The sequence below is a fragment of the Drosophila santomea genome, chromosome 3L (genome assembly GCF_016746245.2).
Source record: "Drosophila santomea strain STO CAGO 1482 chromosome 3L, Prin_Dsan_1.1, whole genome shotgun sequence".
Lineage (NCBI taxonomy): Eukaryota > Metazoa > Arthropoda > Insecta > Diptera > Drosophilidae > Drosophila > Drosophila santomea.
In genome coordinates this window covers 16549386-16575416 of record NC_053018.2, presented here as the reverse complement: position 1 = coordinate 16575416, position 26031 = coordinate 16549386, and the positions used below count along the sequence as shown (strand labels likewise).

The 26031-nt window shown below is 40.7% G+C and overlaps 2 protein-coding genes across 3 annotated transcripts; one reads left to right on the top strand and one right to left on the bottom strand.

Moving 5' to 3' along the window:
- Positions 1-1072: 1072 nt before the first annotated feature.
- Positions 1073-9715, bottom strand: LOC120448009 (DNA N6-methyl adenine demethylase). Its single transcript, XM_039629724.2, has 2 exons — positions 8574-9715; positions 1073-5226 (listed from the first exon to the last, which is right to left on the bottom strand). Exon 2 carries the CDS (start codon positions 5197-5199, stop codon positions 2818-2820), a length of 2382 nt encoding a protein of 793 aa, XP_039485658.1. The 5' UTR covers positions 5200-5226; positions 8574-9715; the 3' UTR covers positions 1073-2817.
- On the top strand, positions 9709-24883 carry LOC120448011. 2 transcript variants are annotated; one of them, XM_039629725.2, is made up of 4 exons: positions 9709-9809; positions 14351-14537; positions 18443-18615; positions 24289-24883. In XM_039629725.2, the coding sequence occupies exons 2-4, from the start codon at positions 14357-14359 to the stop codon at positions 24490-24492; spliced, it is 558 nt and encodes a 185-aa protein (XP_039485659.2). In that variant the 5' UTR covers positions 9709-9809; positions 14351-14356; the 3' UTR covers positions 24493-24883. The 2 variants fall into 2 exon arrangements, with proteins under 2 accessions (XP_039485659.2, XP_043861907.1); XM_044005972.1 differs by lacking the exon at positions 9709-9809 and adding an exon at positions 12275-12413 and having other exon boundaries at positions 24289-24881.
- Positions 24884-26031: the final 1148 nt, after the last annotated feature.

Genomic DNA, 26031 nt, shown 5'->3' with positions numbered 1-26031 from the left:
CGTAGTAGTGCCCCTCCAGTTATTCAATATGCCGCATTGAACTTTGACTACTTAATTTAGCGCAAACAAAGCGCAAACTGCGTCGCGCTTATTAACGAAGACTCAAACTACTTGCTAACACTAACAACTAACACATGTCATTTGGGAGAGCGGGCGAGCAATTAATGAATGTGCTCGATTGCTATTTTCAATAAATTTACATAAGTTTACGTGCCATTATTTGAACGCCAAGAAATGCAGTCGCCCACGTAAACGGAATTTCGGATCAACAGGTGCTGCTTGGCTTGTGCAGACAAAAAACACTGAAAAAATAACCAAGACAGTACTGGTTTGTATCAAAAATGCATGCAAAACCACCTTAGATAATATGTAATTCCATAATGAAGACCACGTTAAGATCTAAAACAAAAGTCATACTTCTTTTCTGGACTTTAAAATCAAATTCAAGATTTATTTGAAACAAATAACTGTGTTATTACATTGAATATAATCTTATGGCTTATTCTCCTCCGTTTTGCGGTATTTGTTGCTGTTGTTGGTGTACCTTTATTTTTATAAATGTAATTATATATTACATACACAATTACTTAGTACATATCGTATAATAATAATAGTATAATTTATAATTAGCATTTCTCTCTCACTTAAATAGTATTATTATAATTCTTCAAGACTTTCATTTTATTTACGTGTATATTTTAACACAAAGCAGCAGAGACAAATGTTATCGATCTATATATCTATATATATATTTTGCGCGTTTCCCACATAAATTACATTTTTAAATTACATTTATATATGTATTTTTCTTTTTCGTCGCTTTTGTGTGTCGCTTGTAAAGTTTATCTCGTCTCATTTAAGTATATGTTATAACTAGAGTTTTACATCGATAATTAGAAAAAGGAAATTTTCATGTTGGGGCTTTATTAGCAAAAACATCTTTGTTACTAATATTTACCATTATTATGAATAGTTAAGTATGTTTATATGTATAAGAAGTTCTGGTACTCGAATTTAATAAAACATTTTCTCTTTGCACTTTTGAAGCTTATTGGTTTTGAATTTTTTTTTCCCACTTTTATGATTTTATAACAATTGTTAAGTAGGTTTAGACTCAATGATTTGTGTGTTTGTTTTACAGAGTTCGTATTATTTATAAACAGTTCATATTATGCAGGGTTTACGATCGCCTTATCCTAACTATTTCATTCTCCTTATTGTTGCTTGCAGGCCATAAAGCTTTCTTTGATTTGATTCTTAAATTTTTGTTTACTTTCGTAATAAAATGATTTGAAAAAACAACAGATCTAAGTTGGTTTGGGTATTATGGTAGTAGTCGAAGTTTCATGCTTAAGTGTTCGGAAAAGTTTTGCTTTTAAAAATCCTATCTACTATTGGTTAAAGACTTGTAAAAAATTTCTTTAGTTTTTGAGTTCGCTTTTGATTCTTGTTGTTTTCGTAAAATTTGTCGGAGCAGACAACTGGAACTAGATTCCGATTGTGATCTGCACTTGTGCCTGGACTATTAACTCTATATGCGTAGACATATTTATCGTTACATATGCGTTTGTCTGTATGGTTATATACTCGATTAGTTTGTGATACTGCGTTTATGAAGAAAGGTCTCGAATATGCGTACATACATACATCTATCTATCGTTTTTGTATTCGAAATAATTTCGCGGGGCTCTGAAGACTTTACAGCACTGAGGGGATCGGTTTCGTTATCGGCATCTTAAACTCTAGTAATTGCTTCCACGGCACATTGGGATTATAATATGGGTTGGGTGTGTAATTAGCTAACTATTTTCTGGATTAAACAAACGAACGAACGGAAACGGGTTGGATGGCGTATCCAAGTGGATAGTTCATGGATCAGGACTTTTAATGCTCAGAGGGGCTGTTCCAAATCCGTCCTCTTCCCAGCATTCATCATTTTCTTTAGAGAATATAATTTTGGTCGTTGGTCTAAGACACTTTTTGGTTTCAATCCTTTTCGCTTTCTTCCCCATAGTTATTGTATTATATACAGAAATTAGAGCTTAAGTGTGTAAATTGTATAGTGACTTATGTGCGTAGTTAAGTAAAATCTGAGACTCGCTGTAAAATATGTTTCGCTTTTTCAGGGTGCTAGGGATTTTTGAGGAAAGAGGGTGTAAAAGACACTCAAGTACACTTAGGGGTTAACAATTTGTTAATTTTTTTGATATTTTTTTTTTTTTTGTAGGACCTAGCTACGAAAGCACGGACGATAACGAGATAACAATATTAAGGACTGTTAGAAAACTTTCAGTTTCAGCATGAATTCGCGGAAGTGAATTGATATAAATTTATAAACTTTACAATCACTCTCGTCAGCATTTCCGAAATTAACTTAATTCACATTAAGCTTGTAAATCATGAGCTTAAGTAATATGGCATTTAATCGAGAAATGGCAAGTGAATGCGTTTAAAAAACTTAATTCACTTCCTCATCTGTGTTAAAAACGAAAATTCCATCACTTGTGTTAACGACAATGACAATAATTACATGCTGCATGCCTAAAAAAAGAAATTGCGCACTTCCTCGTCCAGGTCACTGGAGTCCACCAAGTCATCCATTACCCCGGACACCAGAAGTTCCACAACTTCCAAATCTTTTTTGTCCTTGTCGCTAACGGTGGCTGCCTCTTCAACTATTACTACTGCTGCTGCGGCTCCGGCGGGCTCGACTTTAACCACCTGTTCATCCGACAGCGCCTCTGATCCGAGTAGCGCCTGGTAGTCCTCCTCCAGCAGCACTCCGCTCTCAATGGCCGCAACAGCCTCCTCATAGTATCAGTTGAGGTCGCGTCGAAAACTATCCTCGATGTTGGGATCGGCGATCATGATGGGGTTCTGGTCGGATAGCATCTGCAAGCCGGCTACGTCCATTTGGCCCAGATCTAGGTCGAGGGAGTCGAAGATCTCCCTCGTAAAATCCGCGTTGGAGGAGTAATCACTGAAGATAATCGAGGGTATATTCGCTGTGGTCGGCGTGTGACTTTGCGAGGATCCCTGATGATGGTGTTGCTGGTGGTGATGTTGTTGCTGCTGCTGCTGGTGGTTCATCACCACATTGGAGTTGGAGCAGGCATTGTGACTCACTGGCGAGCTGCTTGAAAGCGGTGAATTCCCATGGTGCGGCGAATGCATCGGCGAATGATGCGGCGAATGGTGCAGAGATAATGATAATTGCTGCTGCTGATGGTGTTGCTGGTGATGATGCTGTTGTTGCTGCTGCTGATGGTGGTGGTGTTGCTGCTGTGGCGAGCTCTGCGCCGACATCGGAATCGGTAGCGGTGAACTGGGGCAGCCCAAGGGTGAGGGCACTGGTGAAGTGGTTATTCCCAAAGGATCCTGTGCCGTACCACCTCCACTACTACTATTGTTGTTCCCCGCTCCATTTAGATTTGTGCTGCCATTGTGCGTGGATCCCACACCATTGCTCAACCCGTTGTTGTTCAGGTTGCTCACTCCTCGCCGCATGTGGTTGTTGTTTCCACTCGCCTCCGGACTGCCGCTCAGCTCACTGAAGTCCAACATCTCCGACTTATTGTAGCCGTTGGTCAGACCTCCTCCATTGCTTCCGCCGCCCCCGCCTGGGCCACCACCTCCGCCGCCACTCAGGTCGTCAAAGTCAAGGGCCACGAAATTATTTGCAAAGCCCTGCTGTTCCGGCGAAGAATTGCTGTCGCCCAGCGAGAAAATCTCAAACTGATTGTGAAACGATGTATTCAGACTGTTGTAGGAGTTATCAAACTGTTGCTGTTGCTGCTGCGCCTGTTGCTGCTGTTGTTGCTGCTGCTGGACCTGTTGCTGCTGGCGTATGGGACTGGCCGGTGCACTGGAGTGCAGATCCGTGGCCGACACGCTGCTCAGCAAGCCGGGTGAAGAGCGTGGACTAGGAGGATTCGGTGGCTGGCGGTAGTCGGTGGCATTGTGCGGTCCCAGCGTGGGCAGCGGGTTAAATGTGGAGACAGCTGCCTGCGTGGTGGCCAGATTGGTAAAGGACAGGTGCGGCGAGTTGCTAGGCTGTTGGTGCTGCTGCTGTTGCGTGTTTCCGGTGGGCGAGTGCTGCTGCTGATAAGGCGATCCGGGACCTGCGCCGCCTCCTCCACCCGCCGGACTAAACGGACTGGGCGACTGATCCCGTTCGCGTCGGTGATTGTGCGGAGACATAACAGGCGACAGGGTTTGCTGCAACTGCTGCTGTTGTTGCGACGGCTGTTGCTGGGATTGCTGTTGCTGCTGCTGCTGTTGCTGGGGTCCGTAGTTCTGCAGGGCCGTGAGATCGGGCAGGGAGCCGGTGTTGGCAAAGTTGACCTGATCCTGCAGCGGCCGGAACACAGGGTTTGTGAATTTGGCGTTGTTGTATGGCGTGTTCTGTTGTTGCTGCTGCTGCTGGTGTTGCTGCTGGTGCTGTTGCAGCTGTTGCATTTGGAGCTGCTGGTGCAGCTGATGCTGATGTTGCATCTGTTGCTGCTGCTGTTGCAGCTGCTGCAGCTGCAGCTGATGGGGCTGCAGTAGCGGCGACTTCCTGCGTTGCGCCTGCGGACTCAAGGTCCTGTTTATCCCATGGTGCGGCGAGTGAGATCTTGGCTGGCCTTGTTGCGGTTGCTGATGTTGCTGCTGCTGGTAGTTGGCGCCCATCGCGTTCACGTCGCTATTGAAGCCTGCCACCAGCGCGCTTTGATGCAGCGCCGAATCGGAGCTTGAGCGCCGCCACAAACTCTCCGCCGTGGGTGGACCAAGAAGATGCGGATTTAGTTGGCCGTTGTCTAGGGTTTGTTGCGTGCTGCTGCTGCCGTAAGGTGAACGATCCTGCTTGCGCTCAGAGGGTCTTCGCATGGGACCCACACCCACGCTGCGTCCTCGGGATTCTCGATACGCCGTCGGAGAACCACCACCGCCTCCCAGGCCATCTGGCGAGGCTCCTCCGCCGCTGGCTCCACTACCAGAGCCACTGCCACCGCCGCCCGTCCCATTGCCAGCTCCTGGCGAGGATTGGCTTACCTCCTGTCCGCCGACCAGGCCGTCTATGATCTTTTGATTCGCCGGCGGCTCATCCCTCTTCGTGGCATACACCTCCTTCATGATGCGCTCGAATTCTGCTGTGCCCTCCGCCTGCTTTTGCTTCTGCAGCGCGATCTTCTCGCTGAACTTGCGCGGATTGGCCATTGTGGAGATTGTGTCTGCGGAAGGAAGCTGTTTAGAAACAGATCATAATTAAATTAATAAATCGGTAAAGGGACAAGACGTTTTAGGGCTTTTACGATCGTTTTGCTTTTGCCTGGAAAGGAAAATGATTTGATACTGTAAACTTTATGTTTTTACTAGCAACAATCGTTTTTACTAGCAACTTTGGATTGCATTCGCTGAATACAGAAATTTATCTTGTATCTTAGAGATATCTGGACGAATTTCTTATGTTTAAAAAGCGTTTATGATTGTCATAATATTCCCGAATTTACTATTTTATGCATTTAATTATTACTTTTCATCATGATTATTTGGCAAACTATTATGAAGTTAGATCACAAATTTTAATTGATGTTTTACTCTTGCTACTTTAACTATAAGTAATAATCAGCTCTGTTCTGGAACAGCTAAAAGGTATAGTCGGCAATCTGTTGCCATAAACTAGTTCATCCATCTCAAGGCATTTCCGCTACTCGAGCGCACACCTTTATCCCCCTTTTTTATCTGCCGGCGAAGGGCATGGAAATGTTTTGACAGGGGGGCGGCATCCACCCGCCAGTAACCATCGCACACCCCCACCCAATCCCCGCCAGCCGACTTGTTTTATCAATTTGTCAGTCGAGCGGCTTGCTGATAAGCCAGATACAGATACAAAACATTCGCCCGCTTGTTGTCCGATTCCCAGTCGGAATTCGCATTCGCATTCGTATTCCCATTCCCATTCCCATTCGCTTTCGGATTTGGGCTCGGATTGTCATTCCGATGGCGATGGCGATGGCGATGCCGATTCGGGTTCGGATTCAGGTCCACGCCATGCGTAGTAATGTTTGCCCGGTTGTCCCGGTCTCGGAGACCTCTCTCTCTTCACTCGATTTCAATGCCATTGCATAACGAGTGTCATATGTACGAACATGTGTATATATGCGATATATATCTGCAGAGCGTTCAAAAAGGGCGGGAAAAAGCGGCGAGCAGGGCGCAAACAACAAGTTTTTATAGTTCTTTGAAAGCGACTGTTTGGGTTTGGGTATAGTCTTTGGCTCCATGAATGAAGGGGGCATTTATCGGGGGACGGGCCGACTTTCGTCGCCACCTGCAGCTGCATTATGCAAATGTCGCAAATTGCGTAGCAAACGAAATAATCTTTCTTTTCCCCCCTTTTTTTTCATTTTTTTTTTTCAATAATTTATTCCGGTTCCGCGGCAGTGCAAAGTTGAAGCTCGCAAGAGCGTTGTAGTTTTGGTTTTTATATTGAGCTCACAACTGAAGGGCGTACTTAAAAACAACTTTAAGGCACGTTTTTCCAATCTCCGATACATGATGCTCAGATTATGCTTCACATATCTGCAGCTTCCTCTAGAGTTTAGACTAAACTGAAACCATAAACCAGTTTCACAGCTTTTGACAACTTTTCGATGAGTTTCGATCAATTATGATGATGATACTACTCGTCTGATGCGTTGACAAAGGCGAACAGAACAGCCCGAACTGGTGACCAATAACCACTCAAAAAACAATCTCAAATCTCAGAGAGCTAAAAACAAAAGTTACTCTTTTTATCATTCGCAAAGACAATAATGAAAAGAAAACATAATCGAATTTGTATTTCTATAACTGAATTAATATTTAAACAAATAAGAATACAGAAAAACATCAGTTTAACTTTACAAAATTGAAAATATTGCTCATAATTGCCGGAAGTATTTTAGAATGTCACTGCCATTACTCACTAACACATTGTTATTTACAAAGCTGCGAAATTCACTCACATTAAACACTGTGTTCCCGAGACTTTTCCTACTGTTAGAGTAGGTCACTCCAGTTGTAACATTCTTACAACTTACTTATCCAGCCCCACCCCTTGTTCAAAGCCTCATTAATTTCCACCATTAGCTAATTTAGTCTCATCGATTTCTTATTCAGGCGGAGAAAAGAATGGCTCAATTAAATCGATTAAGGTAATTCCTTTTGAGAACCTCTCCTCTGCTGTCTTCCATGCATAACAACGCATATACCGTAGATTTCTCTTTAATTCTAATCTATCATTTTGATTTGTTTGTCCGGGGTTCTTGGAACTCACGTTTGACTTTAAATATTTTGCAAAGAGGTTAAGACTAAAGTGTTGGTGGGTTGTTGTGAACGCGTTAATTCTAGCTAAATGCTGATTCATTTTAGATATCATAACTTATTATTTATTTTTAAGTGCGAAAACTTCGCTTAGTGATATACTCAGAAAGTTTAGTCTTTTAGTTTTAAGTAAACCGAAATAAGCAAGTCGTTAAATTATTTTGCAAAGTAAACATATCACATATATTATACATATCTTTTTACAAAACTTCTCAGTTGAAAGAAGAGTCAAAATTGGGAATCAGTCATTCAATTTGAATCCTTGTACGGGTAAAAATGTAGCTAAAGTTTGCTTATCAATATCCAAATGGGGTATCTCATTCTCATTCAAATGAGTCCCACTTCGTGACCATCTCTATATCTATGTGCATATATCTCTGTTCTGGGAATCTATGCGATGACTAATCCAAGCAGATATCGGAAGTGTAAGGCCCATTATGGCTTAAACGCAATGCAGGAGCAAAGAGATTTGAATGCGGCTCACACTTTTGGCCGAGTCGGCAATTGCGGCCATAAACAGGCCGAGCACGCCTCAAACTAAACAAAGGTAGATATTACTTTACTTTTTGGGAGGGAGTGGACTTTTTTTTTAGGGGGTAGGCAATCAAAGGGAGGAGTGCTGTTGGGCAAAGCGGAAATATTCCCACGAATCGATAGACATTTAAAAATTATTTAATGTATAGCGGCCGATAAAAATGGTGGTCATTTGCCACAGAAAAAAAAACAGCTGTATATTAAATCGATAAGAGCAGGCAAACAAATACTTTTCTTTGTAAAGGTTTTTTTATTCATGTTGAATACGAATGAAATATAATTTTATTTAGGTTAATTTACGGACATAAAACTTTGAAAAAAGTTTATTTTGGAATAAAATGAAAATATCTAAACACATTTTTGAGTGTAAATGGCCCATTTTTCCGGGCGCTCTCTCTCGTTGTTCCCGTTCCTTCTTATTTATCCTTCCACATCTCTCTCTCATTCTCTTTCTCCCACTGTCTATCCCCTGAGAATCTCTTATCAGCAGTTTTTTTTATAGCTACGCGCGTTCCATGAAATTTTTTGAATAATTTCTGATGTTTGTTTATTTATCGCGCAGCGCAACCGCAACAGTTGAAAGGAAAACTGAGAGGGAGGGGGAAAACCATTTGCAGAAAACGTGTGCGAAGCGAAGAGGCGGCAAAAACAAAACGAACTGCAAAGAGGGGGCGGACGGGGGCGTAACTTACGTTCTCTCTCGTTCGCCGCTAACTCCGATTGGATCTCTGGCTCTCTCTGTCGATTTTGTGCTATGCAAATTGGATTCTTGCTTGATTAAAATCTCATATAGAAGAATTAAGTTTTTGGCGCTTTTAATTTGTTGTTATTGTTATGACCTTTTGCGTTTTGTTTTGCTTTTTGCGTCGCCTAATAAAACCAGATTTGATTTTCAGTTTGCGAGCCGAGAGTTGTTAAATCCAAAAATCGGTTTGCTGGGGATTATTTTAACAACTGATTGTTTTTTTTGTGTGTGTTATTTCTCCTCGCTCTTACACACACACACAGCCGCACGCGCACGCACACTTCAAGAGGTTTATTGTTTTAACGCAAAACTGCGACGTTGTTTTTTTTTATTTTGCGCTCTCAGCTGGTTGGCACTTTTTGCGCTATTTTTTTTTGGTTACCGCATGAAAAGTGAAAAACTTTCGTTGCGCCTTTGACCTCTTTTTACACAGGCACACGCACACACACACACTGCTAGGCGGACGAATGTGCCTCTAATTGGGTGTCCAATTGGGATTACAGCACGCAGCAAAAGCGGCGGCGTCGGCCGATTCTATATTGCATTTCCTTGATTTCTATATATTCTTTGCCCCGATTTTTTGGCTTTTGTTTTTCGCACACCAATGGAAAAGCTCACTAATACACGAACACATGCGCGCACACACACTGGCACGCGGGACTGTGAATTTTTGCGGGCAACGGGACTTTTACCGTTGTGCACACTCACTCCGCAACAATCTCGTATTCTTATTTTCGTTTATTTCGCGTTTTTTATGCCCCTATTTTGCTCTGCTGCACTCTCTCACTCGCACAGAGAACAACTTATTATTGCTGCTGCTGCTGCCTCGCTTCTTCTTCTTCACTCATCTTCGTCGCTGTGATGGCTCTTCACTTTTTCGCTCTGTTCTGTGGTTTTTCCGCTTTTCCGCGCACGCCGTTTTAATCGCGTGTTTGTCGTGTACTCGTTCAGCAATTGCGCGTCGCCTTTTTCAACGTTTTTCCCACGTTTGTTTTGTTATTTTTCCACTTTTTCTCATATTTTCCTCTGCTTCTTCGATATCAGGAGGTGTATTGGTATGAACCTATCGGGGCCATCGTTCTCCGATACTAGGGAGCTATCGGAAATCGAGTTTAAAATTGGCCACCTTTGCAGTGTGACCGGACTTTGATTAAGACAAATTACATTGCTACTATGCGAACAGGTGATGTGTGGGAATTTCCACCATAAATTTACAGCCAGGGTTGTCGTTTCTGTTTTACTTAAGTAAACTTAAATGATATTCGAAAAGCACAATACATCTTGATATCTTTATCATTTTGAATAATATAAATGCAGCTAAATGCGTATCAACACTATTAAAATTCATTTTGACATATCAAAGAAAAAGTGCGTTGATTAATTATTAACATAACATAAACAAAGTATAGATACTTTGAAATTATCAACACGCTACCACTTTATTTGAAATATATAAGTTTATAATGTTGTTACTCTTAAGCGGTGATCCTTCGTAATTTTTATAGATTATGAACAGAAACATTCTTTTAAAAATAATATATCTCGGGTTTCGATGATTTCGATAAAATCTTTGTGCAATCGGGGCGAGTCTCTACTTTTAGCAGCTTGACGGGAAAGATTTTTTAGCTTTTAGTCCAGTGCATGGTATGGTGTCTTCGCTAAGTAATGTTAGGATAAGGAGAATGGTTAAAATTAAAAAAATAGATAAATTATTTGCAGTAATCCATGGAATCAAATTACATATATAATTACATATAAAAGCTGTAGGTCGCTTTCTTTGCTGGTGGTTGCTGTTGAAATATCTAAGTTCTACATTTTTTGCCTTCAGCTGCAACAAAAATATCTGCAACGTGTTTAATTAAAACTGTTTAACTAAAATTCAATTACCACCTATTATTATTATGTTTTATTACCATTGTAATATTATTTTGCTGTCCTAATCTCTCCGCTTTGTTGAATTTGAGAAAGCAAATTTGTAGTGTGGGCACATTAGTTATTCTGCAAGCGTAATTAATGTTTATTAAATTCAAATTTTGTATATACATATTAAATAAACCAAATGGGCGGAGCCATCATATTATATGAAATGCAATTTAATATGCCCATTAGAAGCTAAAATAAATTATCAAAAATGATTTGGGCGCTTAAATTGCATCAACCAACACATTCAAATGGGCTGCGATTGTGTGTGTGTGCGTGCGGCTGTCTGTTGTGTGTGCGTGTGTGTGTAAACGTCTGTTTCCCTTTCCGTTAACATTTTGTGTCTGGTTTCCGGCATTTTGTGTGCGCCATTTAAAATTGTTTTCCACGATACGAATCTGCCCAACGCTCTCTCTTTCTCGTTCGTTCCCGCGAATGGCGAAAATTTTGCTTTTCGCAGACACTTGGAGCAGGAATTGGTAGCAAATTGGCGGCCTCAGGGTTACGAAGACATTTAAGGGCCGACAAGGAAATGGAGAAATAAAAAAGAGGGCCAAGAATAAGGCCAAGAAGTTGGAAAAGTAGGAGGTACTAGGTAAATTGTGTGCAAGCGATAGAAATCTCTTAGAATATTTCCTTATTTCCTTTCTTTTTTTCTTCCATTCCTATTCAGAATATTTGCCCCTTTGCCTGTTTTCTTGTTCCTTAAACTTCTGTGTTACCACTCTGTTCGTGCATTCATTCCAATTTCTTTCATAAATATTTGCGCCCTTTGTGCGCTTAATTCATTCATCAAACTGTCAAATGAATGTCAAAACTAATAGAGCTCCTACTAGCTCACTTCCCCCAATAAAAAAACAGCCACGAAAAGGTGGTCTATTATTGAAATGAATTAGCGGGCGCCAGTGGGTGGGCTTAAGCCGATTTTTCCTCCTCCTCCGCTTGGGCTTTTTGTCCAAACATTTTCCTGCAGCGCGTCTTATGGCATAAAGTGTGGGTAAGCTCCTCCAATGAGCTTGGGCACTTAATTGGAGTTAATTTCGATTTAATGGCAGTATTTTTGAATTCAAGAAAATTTTTTTAAATTTTAATAAATTTTTTATTAATTTTTGATAGATATAAATGGAAATAAATCATGAAAAATGCATAAGAAACCAATTTAAGATATAAAACCTTAATGAGTAGTTTAAATTCAAATTTAAGCAGCTAGCTGAAGGTAAAGTACAAAGTAAATTTATTGCAATTTGCAAAATCAATTTTCTGCAGAATTTTGCTCAAACAAATGCGATACTCACTATCAATTTCTTTAATGTTATGAAGTCCTGTAATTACGAATGATTCCATTACGTGATTCCAATTGGTTATGGATACTTCTACTAAACAATCTCTATTGCCCATTATGGGCCCTGCTCTTCACCATTATCAGTGTTATTTTCGCTTTTCGAACGACCGCAGTCTCAAGCACTGGTAGTGTTTAATTAGACAAACAACTCTTCGCATTTAACGCATATTAATTTTCAACTACTCCAGGCTGGTCGTTTCACTTTTGTGAACTTTGAACCCAGCGGCGTAGTTGGAATTATCATGGTTTCGCTGGCTTGTTATCATCTGATATCATTTGATCGCCCCCGCAGCTAGGTACTTGACTTTATATGGCAATATTCTGGGCATTGATTGCTCAGATTTCAATCAATGTGTTTTTTGTCTTCGGTTCTGCCTTTTGAATTCTGCGTGCTTCAGTCGCGTGTTTTCATTTCTCGGCAGCGGTAACCATTAAAATCAACGACCAATTGGCCCAGCATAATACTGTACACTATATCCCAAGCGGAACGTGTAATAAAAAGATAGCCAGCTGTGAAATTAAATGGTATTTCAAAGATAGAGTCAAACAAATAGTAATGGCTGAAATTGGAAATGGGGAATCTGCAACTGACAAGACAGTCAAGCTCAATTGTTTCTGCCGAATGGCAATTTAATTGCTAAAAATAGCATTAGCATTTAGCATTCAATTTATATAGACAAGAATTTATTGGACTTATTTACCTGTGTTATTTATTCAAGTGCTTTAATTATTTGAAAGTTGAGTGTCTTGATTCTGTGTGCCTATTGGTAAGCTTTTCGGGTTTTTCACTGAATTAGATTTGACAACAACATGTTGTGAAGTTGTTGCTTAGAAAGCAAGTCTAAATACAGATAAGTTGCTTTAACAAATCAGACATTTTTTGAGCTATTTAGTTTAGTAGAAGTCCACATGCATTTGCTTAATGCTGTATTTATTTACTTGGGATTTCTTATTTAAAAGATCATGACTAAAAACGTGTGACGCATTCAATGTGATTAACTGCAGAGAATACTCTTGATTATTAACTTCGCCGTATTTATTTAATAGGGGTTTTCAACATAAATGGTGCAAATAACAAAAATGGCAACATTTATATAATATATAATTCATATAATATATTTATTTAATAAACATCAATATATGTATCTTGTATCTACAACTTATTATTTTCATTGACGTTCGAGTATTTGCACCTACACAGACTATACATTATACTCTTATATGTGGACAGTTAAATTCCTAGTTTTAAGATTAAGCCAGGTTCTTTCTGAGCATTGTGCACGTATTGAAGCTCATTATCTTTTGTTGTTTTTTTCCCTGTCTGCTTGTTTTTCCGAGGCCACAAAGACAAAATTGCAGTTGCAGATAGACAATCGAGGTTGGCTTTAAGCAGGGGAAGTGGACGAGTGGAACGAAGAGGTTTTCCTCTCGGAATGTTTTCCTTGTTTTGTCTGTGCATTTACGCTCATTTTCCCTGCCACACATCCCATTGACAGTGGCTCCTTTCATTCACTTTTCCACCCACTCATTAAATGGCGCGTTAAGCGGGAAGAGAGCAAAAGTGAATGGTGGCAGTGCTTTTTAAGCTGCTTAATTGTTGCCAAATACTTGTAGAATTCACGGAAATACACGGAAAGAAAGAGTATAGTATCAATGAAATTGTTCAACAATTTTTCAGATAAGTGAAAAACTTTAAAAGTTCTTCTACGTGCAAATACTTTTTAAGCCAAATACTTGGCGTAACTAGGAGCTTGTGCAGCTCATAAATCTTTGGCCGCCGCCATTCAAATCGCTCAATTGATGGCGCCCAACAATGGCTGTCGATGAGGCCAAAGGATTTTCCCCATTTTCCATTGTGCTTGTCTGTCCGTCTGCTTGGCGGCGGAAATGGAGCCGGATACATAGGCGAAGAGGTTCGCTCTGTGGAGCGGCAATGACAACTATGGCACCCAATCTATGCTGGTTGTCAGTCTCGTCTCAGAGAAAGTCGATATACCAGATGGGAGCTACTTAGCCGATTTTCTGTTTAAGCTAATGTTCAATGCTTAAGTTTTCTTTATTAAAAAAAAAACTCCCTTTAAGAGCCATAGGTTAATAAACTGTTTTAACTTTGTTACTCATTTCTAATCCCTTTAGTTTTTGGTTAGATGGCTCTCAAAACAAATACGTTTAGAAAAATTAATTAGTGTAATCAAACAATGTTGCAAGTATACTGAGAATATACGCCCATTCGTTTGTCTTTCGTATAAATTGACGGAATAAAGAACATTGAAAGGGCAATTCAGGGAAATGGTGTGCCCACTCGATGCCTTTGTTTTGTAGTTTATGCGCCAGACAATTGCTATGCACTCCACTCGGGATCGTGCTCCTTCACACAATAGTCTTTCCAAGGAGCCCCTTCATTGTATTAATAACTTGATGCCGCCTGAATTGAAAGCAAATTTTCTAATCCTTCGTTGCAGCCGAGGATGGCTGGAATCAGCAGAAGTTGCCAGCCGCGTCTGCAGCTATATATATTCTGGGGCCTGATGGCGTCGGTGTTTGCTTCATTACCGGAGGAGCCGAGAGGAGCAGCCGGCGGGGAATCGAGGATGGATGTTCTAGGACTCTCGCCGGGACAAAGAGTCCTGGCTGCAGTGCCTGCGTCAGGTGAGCTTCGTTAGTCATCAGTGCTGCAAGGCTGATGGTCTCCGTAGGGAGTTTGGTGTAGCATTTAAGCAGTTTCAATTCAATTTGAACATAACATTATCCAATTCAAAGTAAGATGAATATCACATATAATAGTTATCTTAATATGCTTATTATTACATCATTTGCCACCTTGTGAAAGATGTTAAGTCGGTAATTGCAGAACACAATGTTGTATTTCCAATCTTGCCAGCACTGTCCTCTGTTTGAGGCTCCATTTCTCTCTTGGTTTTCCAATTAGCGTTGTTTATCACGCATACGCACTGTGGTCTCCGCCGGAGTGGCAGGTGGAGTGGGAATTCTAGGGTGGGGACGTTCTTCCCACGCCAAGTGGGAATGTCAACGCATTCTTAATTGGTATTTCGCTTACCACCTTCACTCAGTTGTGCCTGCTCGCAATCTGCGCTTTTCCCATTCGGATTCCTATTCCGCTGAGAGCCCGAAAATAACTCAAGTGTCACTGCCTCTAAGCTCACCACGACTCTTCAAGAAGCTGAGCACTAAGCGACGTGGAGCTTAAATGGGGCAACAAGGGGCTGAAGGGGGCTGAGGTGGCGGTGGGGTTGAGGGGGCGTTTTGGGGGCAGCAGGATAGTCAAGAGCAGCTGCAGCGCAACGTAGGCACTCAGCGGAGCATGAATGCCACCGAAATGTGGACTCTGGCTAAGTAGCAAATGGAATATTTATAAAAATGCATTTCTCAGCGAAGCAATACTCGAATTCACCGGGCTTTCAACTCTAAACAGAAAGTAAGATAAAGTCCTGTAGCGAAATATCTTCATTACCAAACCTTTTGTACATAAGCAAAAAAGTATGTTACAATACAATTCTCATAGCTTTTAGACAGTTTTCAGTTCTTTTTAGATTTCATAAAGTTTAGGAGCATTTTACCATTAAGTAGATAATATTCATCCACTCGTCAGCTTCTGTTAACTAACTGCTACAAATCACTTTGAACACTTAATCCCTCAGCCAATATTTATATACTATTTCTGCCACTTGTAGCTAGTCAGCACTGTAGTTTTATCACTTGCTGAGCGTTTTGTGTGACACTATTATCCCTCTTCTTTCTTCTTCCTTCTTTCTTCCCACTTTCCAGCCATTCTTCTCCTTTTTCTTGCTTTTTCCGCTGCTGCCAGTCGACAATCGCTATATCCGCTTGCTGCCTGTTCCAGTTCCCTGGGGTTCTCCCAGTTCTCCCACTGCACCATTACTGCTCCCCATTCTGTGCTTCTTGCCGCCCCCAGCAAATAGTTGCCGCCTGCAGCGTTTCCGTTGCAGCAAGCGTTGCAAGCGGAATTTGATGTCGCTGGTGTCATTTGTCACGCGTTGTCGCTGCCGTCGTTTGTTTGTTTACCGATGCGTTGCTTCTGGTTGCCGCTGCAACGAGTTGTTGCTCGTCTAGTGTTGACAACACAGATGAACACGAATACACTTAAGGAAATTCTGCTATAATTACTTACCAATTTAATAGGTATAGGGAGACAAATAACTCCTTTAGGAACTCATATCCCTCAAATAGAAGAAGTGTGATGAAGACAATTAAACTCATGTTTTCCTATCTTTGGACTTAAATTTTTTGGCATTTCCACATTGCGATTTAAAACCCTTATTAAGAAATGTGAAAATTGATCTTTTCTAATAGCGAATGTATTATAATCATATAAAGATGTTATCGTTTGTTATGCTTATATGTTTTAATGTATTAAGGAGTAAGGATTTTGATAGTTTCTTGAACATTTCTCGATAATTTATAAGTTTACCGATACTTTGTGATGTTACACTATGCATTTAGAGCAATATCATGCGAGTACCTTTTTAAGGAACCCAAAGTGTTTATTTAGTTCCAATACTAAAAGATTGTAAAGTGGCGAAAAATCCTTTGAGTTTTATGACTGTGTACTGTTTCGGTTTATCACTGCCTGGGTGCGCGCGTGTGTGTGTGGGTGCGTGGGTGTGGGCCAAGTTTATTCTTGGCATCATTAAGCGCCGACATCAACACTTAACACATATTGTTCCGCTGGCCGTGCTCCTCCTTGAAACCGCCTGCTCGACCTCTTCCTTTTTCAGCTGCCACTCCACACAATTGAGGATAAGTAGTGCCAAATGCCGGGGAAGCCATTAAAATGCAAATTTCTAGTGGTCACGTGATGATGCTGCAATTCAACTTGGCCCACATAAACAGCCAACACAGCGAACACAAACAGGCCGCGAACAACCAAGAACGAGCGACTGACACTAACTCAACAGCAGGCACTGCATCATCGGCGACTTTCGCTTTTACAAAAAGTGGAAAGCAGAAACGTTGTCCTTAGTTGGTTTTGGCCTTTCCTCTTTCGTTTGGTTTTCCCATTTCGCGGCTTACATTTGCTCATCTGACATTTTGGGTCAGTTGTCGCATTTGTTTTCAGCTTGCTGTTGTGCTTTTTCATCCGCTTTTCGGACAACTTTCAACTTTAAAATGTGTGATTTATTGCCGAGATGCCGCCGCGAACTTTTTGTCGGTGCGTTAAACATGGCGTATGATTAACGTCAACGCGGCGTATGCGTAATGCGCAATGCGCAATGGCAGCAGCACTTAGTGAAAAAAACAAACGAAACGAAACGAAAAGTTCTTGACCAAAGAGATTCCGAACTGCAGTTCAAAATTAGTTTCGAGTGACAAGTGCTTAATTCGTGTACAAGTTAATTAAATAAGTTTGCAATCGCAAAGCGAATCGAGGTGGAAAACGACTTTGAATTAAATCCCAGGCATCTAAAAGAAAGTATAAGTTTATGAGGAAAATCTCTTCAAAAATAGTGAATTAAGAACATACATTGATTGAACATAAGCTTTTCGAAGTTTAAGAAACTAACTTAGACTATTAGTCGAAAAGAAAAACAAGTTTTTCCCATTGAAAACTGATTTTTTTTTTAACTAAACAATAAAGTATTGCAAGCCTTTAACAAAACGGAACAGAAAATCTCATGTACCTAATTCCAAGCCGAAGTATTTGTAGCAACCCATTGAAACGGAAATTTGAGAGTCATTTAAAGCTGAATGGCATTTGCTCAATAAAAAAGAACCCCTTTTCAGACACTTTCGTCAATCATCGGCATTTTCCTTCATTTTCCCAGGTGATTGCTAAACAATTTGATTCTGCTCGTTTGGCTTGATGATTGGGCAGAAGAATTGTTCTCGTAAATGTTCAATTGATTGCCAGCTGCCATCGACATCGACCTAATGCCATTCGAGCCCAAAAATTGTCTAATGACTGCACTTCGAGACGCTTATCAAAGATTCATGTGCGCATTTGCCAATCACCTGCAGAGCGTCTCGCATTTCCCTCGCCCACTTTTCCTTTTCCATTTCCTTTGCCATTTTCCCGTTTTCTGTGGCGATTGCACTTAACTGACAGTAAGTAGCTAGTTGAACTCAAACAAAATGCTTAGCGCACAATCTGAGAACAAAACAGCACTCGAGGAGGCTTCAGATACTCGAGTACTTTGGGGTTTTCGGGTTTTCGGATGGAGGCTTTGTGCCTCGGAGTGTTTTAAAATTAAATTTCTTGCTCAGTCAGACACTTGAAAAATGTTCTCCAGTTGAACTGTAAAAAAAGCAGGTAATAATCTGTGAGCTAAATAATATAATTGAGTACTTTTATCAAAATTAATCACAACGCTGCTTGAAAGTGTTGACTTATTTTGATGAATAATAATGTGGCTGTAAAAATGGGGTGAAACTACTCTTGAAATTTATTTAAATTAATAGTTCTCCCTTTGCCTTATTTTTATAACATTAAATGAATTTAAAAATAAAAAACTTTTTGAATTTATATTTTTTAAATACAATTTTAAGGCTTTGTGTTTTTTTCCTTGTGATTGCAGGACGCACGAATTTTTTGCTGTACCAATTAGCTGCGGCCATAAATTCAGCCGCCGGCCTGGAATCGCCGACGATGCAGGAAGTGGAGGTGGTCGATGTGGTGGAGAACCAGGAGCAGTTCCTGCTGGCGAGCCCGGATCCCAACTGGCTGGCCGCCATGGCGAATGAGTTTCAGGTGAGCCGCCTCCTAGTCTTGGTCCCGAAATCGGCAAGCCAGATAACTCCTGCCAACATAAATCACGCTGTTGTTGCTGCTTAACTTTTTGGTTAGTGTTTTTAACTTGGCTCCGGATATCTGTCAGAGCCTGTCTGCATTTCGGTCGACGGGATGGGTGGTGGTTTCTGGTGGAGTTGTGTAGAATTCGGAGGAGCTTCCTCAGGCACGTGACCGCATGGTGGTCACGCTCCACCGCCGCCGGATTTCATTTACAGCCAGCAGGCACGGCACGTCGCTGCCCAGGATTGAAAACAATCAGGGAGCAGCTAAAGATTTATCAGTCCCGTCAACTGCCATTGAGCCGGAGGGCAATGACCGATTAAGCTCCGGGGCAAGTGCATCATTCGGTTTGGGTTTTGGGATCACACCCACTCCACATAATTGCTGCGGATTATACAACTTGACGGACATTGAAATTTTAATTTTGTACGCGATTTTAATGGTTGCGAAGGACTTTGAGCTTACAACCTTTAGATAAGGTGGTGTGAAATTTGGGATATCTCGAGTGTGGGGTTTTAAGCGGATTTAAAAATCTAAAGCCGATTATATCAATAAGGCGATACAGTGTTTAAAATAAAAAAAATCCCTTTTTCTTTTTTAATTTATAGAATAATATTAGATATTCTAATTTGAGTAAACTTACGCATTGCAACGTTGAAGTTAAATGTTAAAGTCAAAGTTGTGAAAGAATTATACAATACACCTTTTTCTTGTTTTAAATTATATTTTTTATTATCGGAGAATCCCAGCCTTTCTTTAATTCATTCTGGGATATCACCACTCTATATTACATTTTATATACAAGACAACATAGCTTTATAACTTCAATTAGAGTGGTCAAACCAAACATCCTTTGTTTTAAAGTTCTAAAAATCGCTTTTAATTGAGATCCACTTGAAAAAAATTTTCGATTTAAAGGAGGATATCCGACGGACACCCAGTAGGCAGTTTGATTGCAAATTCATATTTTCCGTAATAATCACATCATCAACTTGTCAGGAATTGCCCCCAAGCAAAACCAATTTTGCTGCTCGAGATTGCGGCTAAGTCTGAAAAAGCCTTTATTAAAGCATGCATCGAAAGATTCCCATTAGCACTTGCACCAAATGATGGCATCTCTTGCATAGCCCAGTTTCGGTGTATTTGCGTATAGAGCACATTTTTCAAGGGTTTTGGCAAAAATTTAAATATCTGCTGTGCAGCCCCCAGGCAACTTGGAATTTGGAGTCGATTTTGGCCACCCCATCTCCGATCTCTTTGGTATTGCAGTTTGCGTTGTGGCCGCTGGTGTGGCTTCTGTTTTGGCTGGTTAGCTCGCTTTGAGACATCTGCTTTCAATTTCGCAGATTGTCCCGCACAAATAAATGCAAATTTTATGCAAAACAAGCGACACTGATAGTGCTAGATGTATGGTTGGGAGCCAGAGAGCAGGGAACTTTGTTCGCTTTCTTAGTTGGTACTGATAAGCGTTTGGTTGCTTGGAATTACAGTATTTCATATTGTTAAGGCAGCAGCATATGGCCATTGCATGAGCTAGATTCGTGGTCTCTCTAAATTTGGAAAAATATGTTGCTTACTTTCTTACAAAGACAATTGCCCAGCCAGTGTTTCTTTGATTAATTTAAGCATTAAAGAGTGCTTTAAAGAGTGCTATAAATTTATTGATTGGGTAACAATGGTGCTAAAGCATTGTTTTGTTGAATATATCCAGACAGCTTAAATTCAGCTTAAATATCCCTGTTTTAAAATCAGAATTAAAAGAATTAAATACTATATACATGTCAATAAGTTCTACTTTATGAATATAATATGTTTAGACATCTTTGCAAGATACTCAAAGCCCTATGGATTTCTGTGGCCATTGTTTTTAGTCAAAGTTAATCAGTTTCTTTGTGAAAGTCTAAACCGTGTTAAAGCATTTTTTGTATTTGCACATCCATTCAGAGTCTTGAGCTTTAGACTCATTGAATTTAGGTATTTTTTCTTCAAAATGCCGGCACTCACTTGGATACTTTTGAGAAGCCAAAAAACCACTGTTCATTAGGCTGTTGGAAGGCCATCCAATCGGACTGCAACCACCGTACCGAGTTGGCTTCTGAGGACGAGAGAAGTAAAAAACATGGAGAATGTCCACTGGGGATTACTTTGCTTAATTCAACTGCAAATGAAAATTGTTTGTTCTGTAAATTCAATCTCTCGGCGTCTTGTTGACGTTGTCATTACGCCGATGTCTGGCTCAGCCGTTTGTCGGAGGCCCAGGGCCTTCACTTGGCACCTCGCCAACCTCCTCGACCTCCTCGACCTCCCCGACTTCCCAGACCTCGGAAACTGGCTCCCACACCTATCCTTACCATTTCCAGTGAGTTCATCAAAGCGTAATCTGCACAAAATGGCGTCACTTCCTCAGCCGTTCTAAGGCGAAAAAAAACAACAAGCAAATGGCCGGGAACTTTAAGGCTAACTATGCTGGGGACTCTCTAAGCATCCGAGGCACCCTCACCCTCAAAAGCCCCCCAACCCCCTCGCTCACCTAATGGAGTCATAATTCTTCAGCTCGTTAGCAATACATGCAACGTAAATATGCTTGCGCCGAAAAGTATGCCAGGCATTTCTTTTCGTCCTTTCCACGTTTTTAAGGACCATACCCTGCAGGCATTCTAATCGGTTGTGCCTGGGTTCGCCGATGTCCTTGTAACAGCCAGAGGACCTCAGTGCGGGAGATTAATTGATTTTAAAGGGGTGTTAGGCGAAGGGAGGGGAGTTCGAATTTTGCGGATTTTTAAATAAGCGATTCGCATTCTATTTGCTTTGTTCTACATTTGGTCATATGTTCTACATGAATACTTTCTATATATTTCTATATATATTTTTATTTATTTCTATATATTTATTCATAAATGCATGCATTTAAAAGCACTTCATTTATACTAAATTGATATATTGTTTATATGATTTTAAAATATATTATAATTGCATATACATTACCTTTTCTGTATAGAAAGGCATATAAGCAACATTCGATACAGGAATACATTTTTAGGGACTATAAAGTTTGATTTATTTTTAAACAGTCAAAATGCTGTGGAATAAAGTTCTTCGCCGGCTCATTCCCATAACACATATGCACTTAGCGCTACAGGGTATCCTTTAGCTTTAAATTCTCAAAAGCTACCTCCATCAATTTGTTTTCCATACTCCCTTAGGCGACTTCCCTTTCGCATCTGTGCTTGCAGCGGTGTGTGTGCGTGTGTGAGGCTGTGTGCTTTCCATGGTATGTGTGTGTCCGTCGGTGTTAAACCTTTCCGCCTTTCGGGAAGCCGTGGGCGGTGTTCGGTGGGCGTGGCCAACGGAGCAGCCGCCTTGGCAGTGGCCGCTGGCCTGACAAGTTGCTTAATTGAAAAGTGTTTTGTTTGGCATGCCTAAGGCAAGGCCATACACTTGTACACTGACAGAAATGGGAGACTCTAACAAATGTTATATACTTTTATATTGAGTATTTGATAATGAAATTACGTTGGTTCTGGTACCACAAAGTTTCTCCTTGTGGGTGTATATGGTATAACATATTTTACTATAAGTGCTAGATTCAAAATAATATATTTTTATATCGCATCATTTCGTGTATCACTTGAAGGAAAGCGAAGTGTGCCAGTGCTTTTTAGCTTTTAGGACCTTTGCCCCAACTGCTGATTTGGCAACTTTTACGTTCAATAATTTGCTGCTTATTTATGCGCTGGCTTTAAGCCCGGCCAAAAAAGCAACAAAGGACTTCCGCTCTTTTTTTTCTCCCTCAAAGATCCTTCAACGATTCTGTGATTACGCATGGGGTGGAGAAAAAGTGCCGCATATTTATCACTTTTCCTACATTTTATTGCTTCCTCTTTCGCATGTCGCCTCCCTCGCAGTCATAAATAATTATGTTATTTTAGATTCTGTATCTTTTTTTTTTTTGGCCTTCTCGCGTTGAGTCGAGATAAATTGTGGCAATAATTATCGCACATTTTTCACAGCGACATTTTTCAACGACTCTCAGCATGAATTCGGCGACAGTTTTCGTAATTAAGTAGACATGGTGACTTAATGACGCTGCCACGCCCACGCCCACTCGCATGATAGCCATGATAACTCGGCTCTTATGTTTATGGCTTTTATGTATTTTTAATTAACTGAAATGCTGATTTGGCAGCTACCGGCTTACTGAGCCCTGCAGCAGCCAGTCAAATGAACTCAATCAAAAGCAACACTCAACTTTGTCTCAAGGATCCCTCAAGGACCTTCGCTTGCTGTCCGTGTTTTTGGCCAGCACGCTCCTTTGTGTCTCGAGTGTTTGTCTGTCTAATTGGTAAATTTAATTAGCCGGCCACCGGTCACCAGTCACCTGTTTGTGTTCAGTTCTCCTCGCTGCAGTGTGAAATTGCACTTTATGCTCAAATTTAATAAGCTCGCTTCCTCCAGATTTCGGCTAGCTGGATAACATTTATACCCACGCTCCTCGGGCAAACTCTGCCGCCCATCGTCCTTCGTCCTGGCCTCGCAAACGGAACTTTAGTTTACCTTTTGCTTTAACTCTGACGTTAACGGAAATGCAACACTCTCTCGGCCGACGTGCCACGCCCCCTGTTTTGCGCCCAGCTAGTCAACTGCGGCCATTGCAAGGGGTTTGGTAGTAAAGTTTATGTGGGAAAAGGTTTGAAATACAGTACATTTTAATATTGTTGTTTAGTTTAGTATATGAACTTATCTATGATAGGAATGATATATGGAATATCTAGAATACTTTTGGTTCAGTTTCTGTAACACATATGATTGAGTAGATATCAATAGGAGAATGCATACTTTGGCATCGCCCCTCTGTGTCCATAAAATATATAATATGGCTAAACTGCTTCGGAGCTGTTTACTGCAGTTTTCAATTAAGTTGCCAATGTCCCTCTGCCGACAATTTCCCTGTTCCTCCAGCTGAAACTCATCCAGTTTGCTGCTTCCCTTTTTAATTAGTTGACAAACTTGCACATTTTTATCGCCGCTCGCTAGTTGTACCTGTGCTATGCAGTGCTAACTCCTCCCTGTTTGCACATCCACCTCCTTTTGGACGTCGCTCTCTTATTAATTTCATTTTGCACTTGTAATTGCCAGTATATATCGCATTGCATCGGATAGCATCGCATCGCTCATACGCAGCGTTGCACCGGAAATTAATTTCCGTGCGCTTTGGCAAAGAAAAAGAGAAAGAGCTGGAAAACGGACTGTCGGCTTGATTGCTTAACAATGTCGAGAGCATCGGGGAAATAAGCAGGAGATAGATTAATAAACAGGGAACAATTTGTATTGGTGTTTTACGCACTTATAATTAAAGTAACTATTATAAAAATCAGTGATTTATAGTACTTAAGTCCAACCAAATTTATGTTATATATCTAACTTATTATTTTTTTAAATATTACATACATATTACAGACATTCTTGATTGTCAAATGGTGAATTGTAATATTAATATTCGAATTTTAAATATATTTTTGTATTATTATTTCGGTGTACTTGTTGATGACCTGATCTTCTAGTACACAATCCAGTTTATTTTCTCGTAACCGGAACTCTGTAATTATAATCTCGTCTCATCTTTGATTTCAGAGTGTGCCAGTGTACGAGACTTTTCCGGCTGACTTGCAGAACTGGCTGATGGATGGCTATGGGATCAGTGCCTCGGACTTCTACCACAGCTGGAGCGGAGCAGGATTTGGCAGGCGGAGCAGCACCCGCACCCAGCTGATCTGTACGGCAGATGGCCAGTGCTACGAGGTCAACAAAATCGTCACTGCCTGCTGTCCATTTTGAGCATCCAATAAAGGCATTGAAAACAATCGAGAGGAAATCATAAATTTGCGGATAGCACACACATACACAGCACAGAGACAGAGCATCGATTGACAGGCAGTTCCGGCATTGTCCGCAATGAGACCATTAAATACCGATGCTCCTGTGGCCGACCACGTGGTCAATGGACGATAGTCGTTGGCCGGTGAATCTGGCCAACAGATTGGGAGAATGGAAAGGGGAATGGGAAGCGGAAGGGGAAGGAGAATGGAGTCCGTAATCGAAAACGGAAGCTGCCAACTGCACTGGTCACTCTGTCCGTTAAGCATTTTTTGCGGCACGAGTAGGTCAGTTAACTAACCGAGATTTTCCGTCATGCGAGCAGGTTTATTATTCAAGTTTTTTGTTCAGATTTCAGATTTTACAGTAGCAGCCATGAGTTGTCGAAAGAAAAATATTTCTATCATTGAAATAACATTAGTCTTGTGTATTTTGGATTCAGAGCAAGTTCAAAAGGTTTAAAAAATATAAGGATTTTTAGGCCAGTATTTAAAGTTCCGAACGAGTAGGACCACAGTTAAGGAGTGGTAATTTAAATCCACATATGGAAAAGGGTTCGTCAAATATCTAAAAGTAATTCTGGATAGATAAACATTTTCATTTGAATAAACTAGAATTTTTTTGGGAGAGGTACTTAACTACAATATATTGAACCAATGTTAAATAATATTTGTGTTCAAATGATTTCTGGTTATTTTTTTAACAATTTAACAATTTTCAAACGTAATGGCCACATTTTACCTCTTAGCAAATATAAATTGATTACGAACTATTTTTTTTTTAGATTCCACTCCTATTATACATTTTTGTTTTGGTCCCTACGACTATTTTACCCATTTTAGCATAGGTCAAGGGTATTTCCTCGTCGACTCCATCCGTAAGTGAGGCACTCCCTTGGGGCTTTGAGCTCTTTATGCGTGCCTGCAATCAGCGACAACGAATGTTTCCATGTACCAAACGCGTGCCAAAAACAAAAGGGAAAAGGAAGGGAAAAATGCAACAGCATAAACCGGAAAAGCGACGACAACAACAACGGCTGCATCAAGAGGGAAAATCAACATGCAACAGCGAGAACGAGAACGAATACGAGGAGCAGCAGCAGCAACAAATGTCAGTTATTTCCATGTTGTTTTTGCCCTCGCCGCCCATTTTGCAACATTATTTTTTCGCATTTCGAGACCGAGACTTTTATTTCGCATCCCATAGTCGCGCAATTGTTTCGCTAGTAAACAATGTGATTTTCAGCGTGAAATTTCATTCAATCGGCTGGGTTATATGGCTATCTGGCAATAGCCCCCTGTTACCAACTCATTCGACGGCCTTTGGTGGGCAATTTGTGTGTGCGAAAAAGTGTATGGCCCCAAAAAATATGTCGAGGTGCTTTTTTGTTATGATATGTTCTTTTTTATTGCATTTTTTCGCCAGCGAAATGCTTTTTATGCTTATATTGTTCGAGGATTTGCTGCCTTTTTCAGGGCAAAATTGCTTTTAATTGATCAA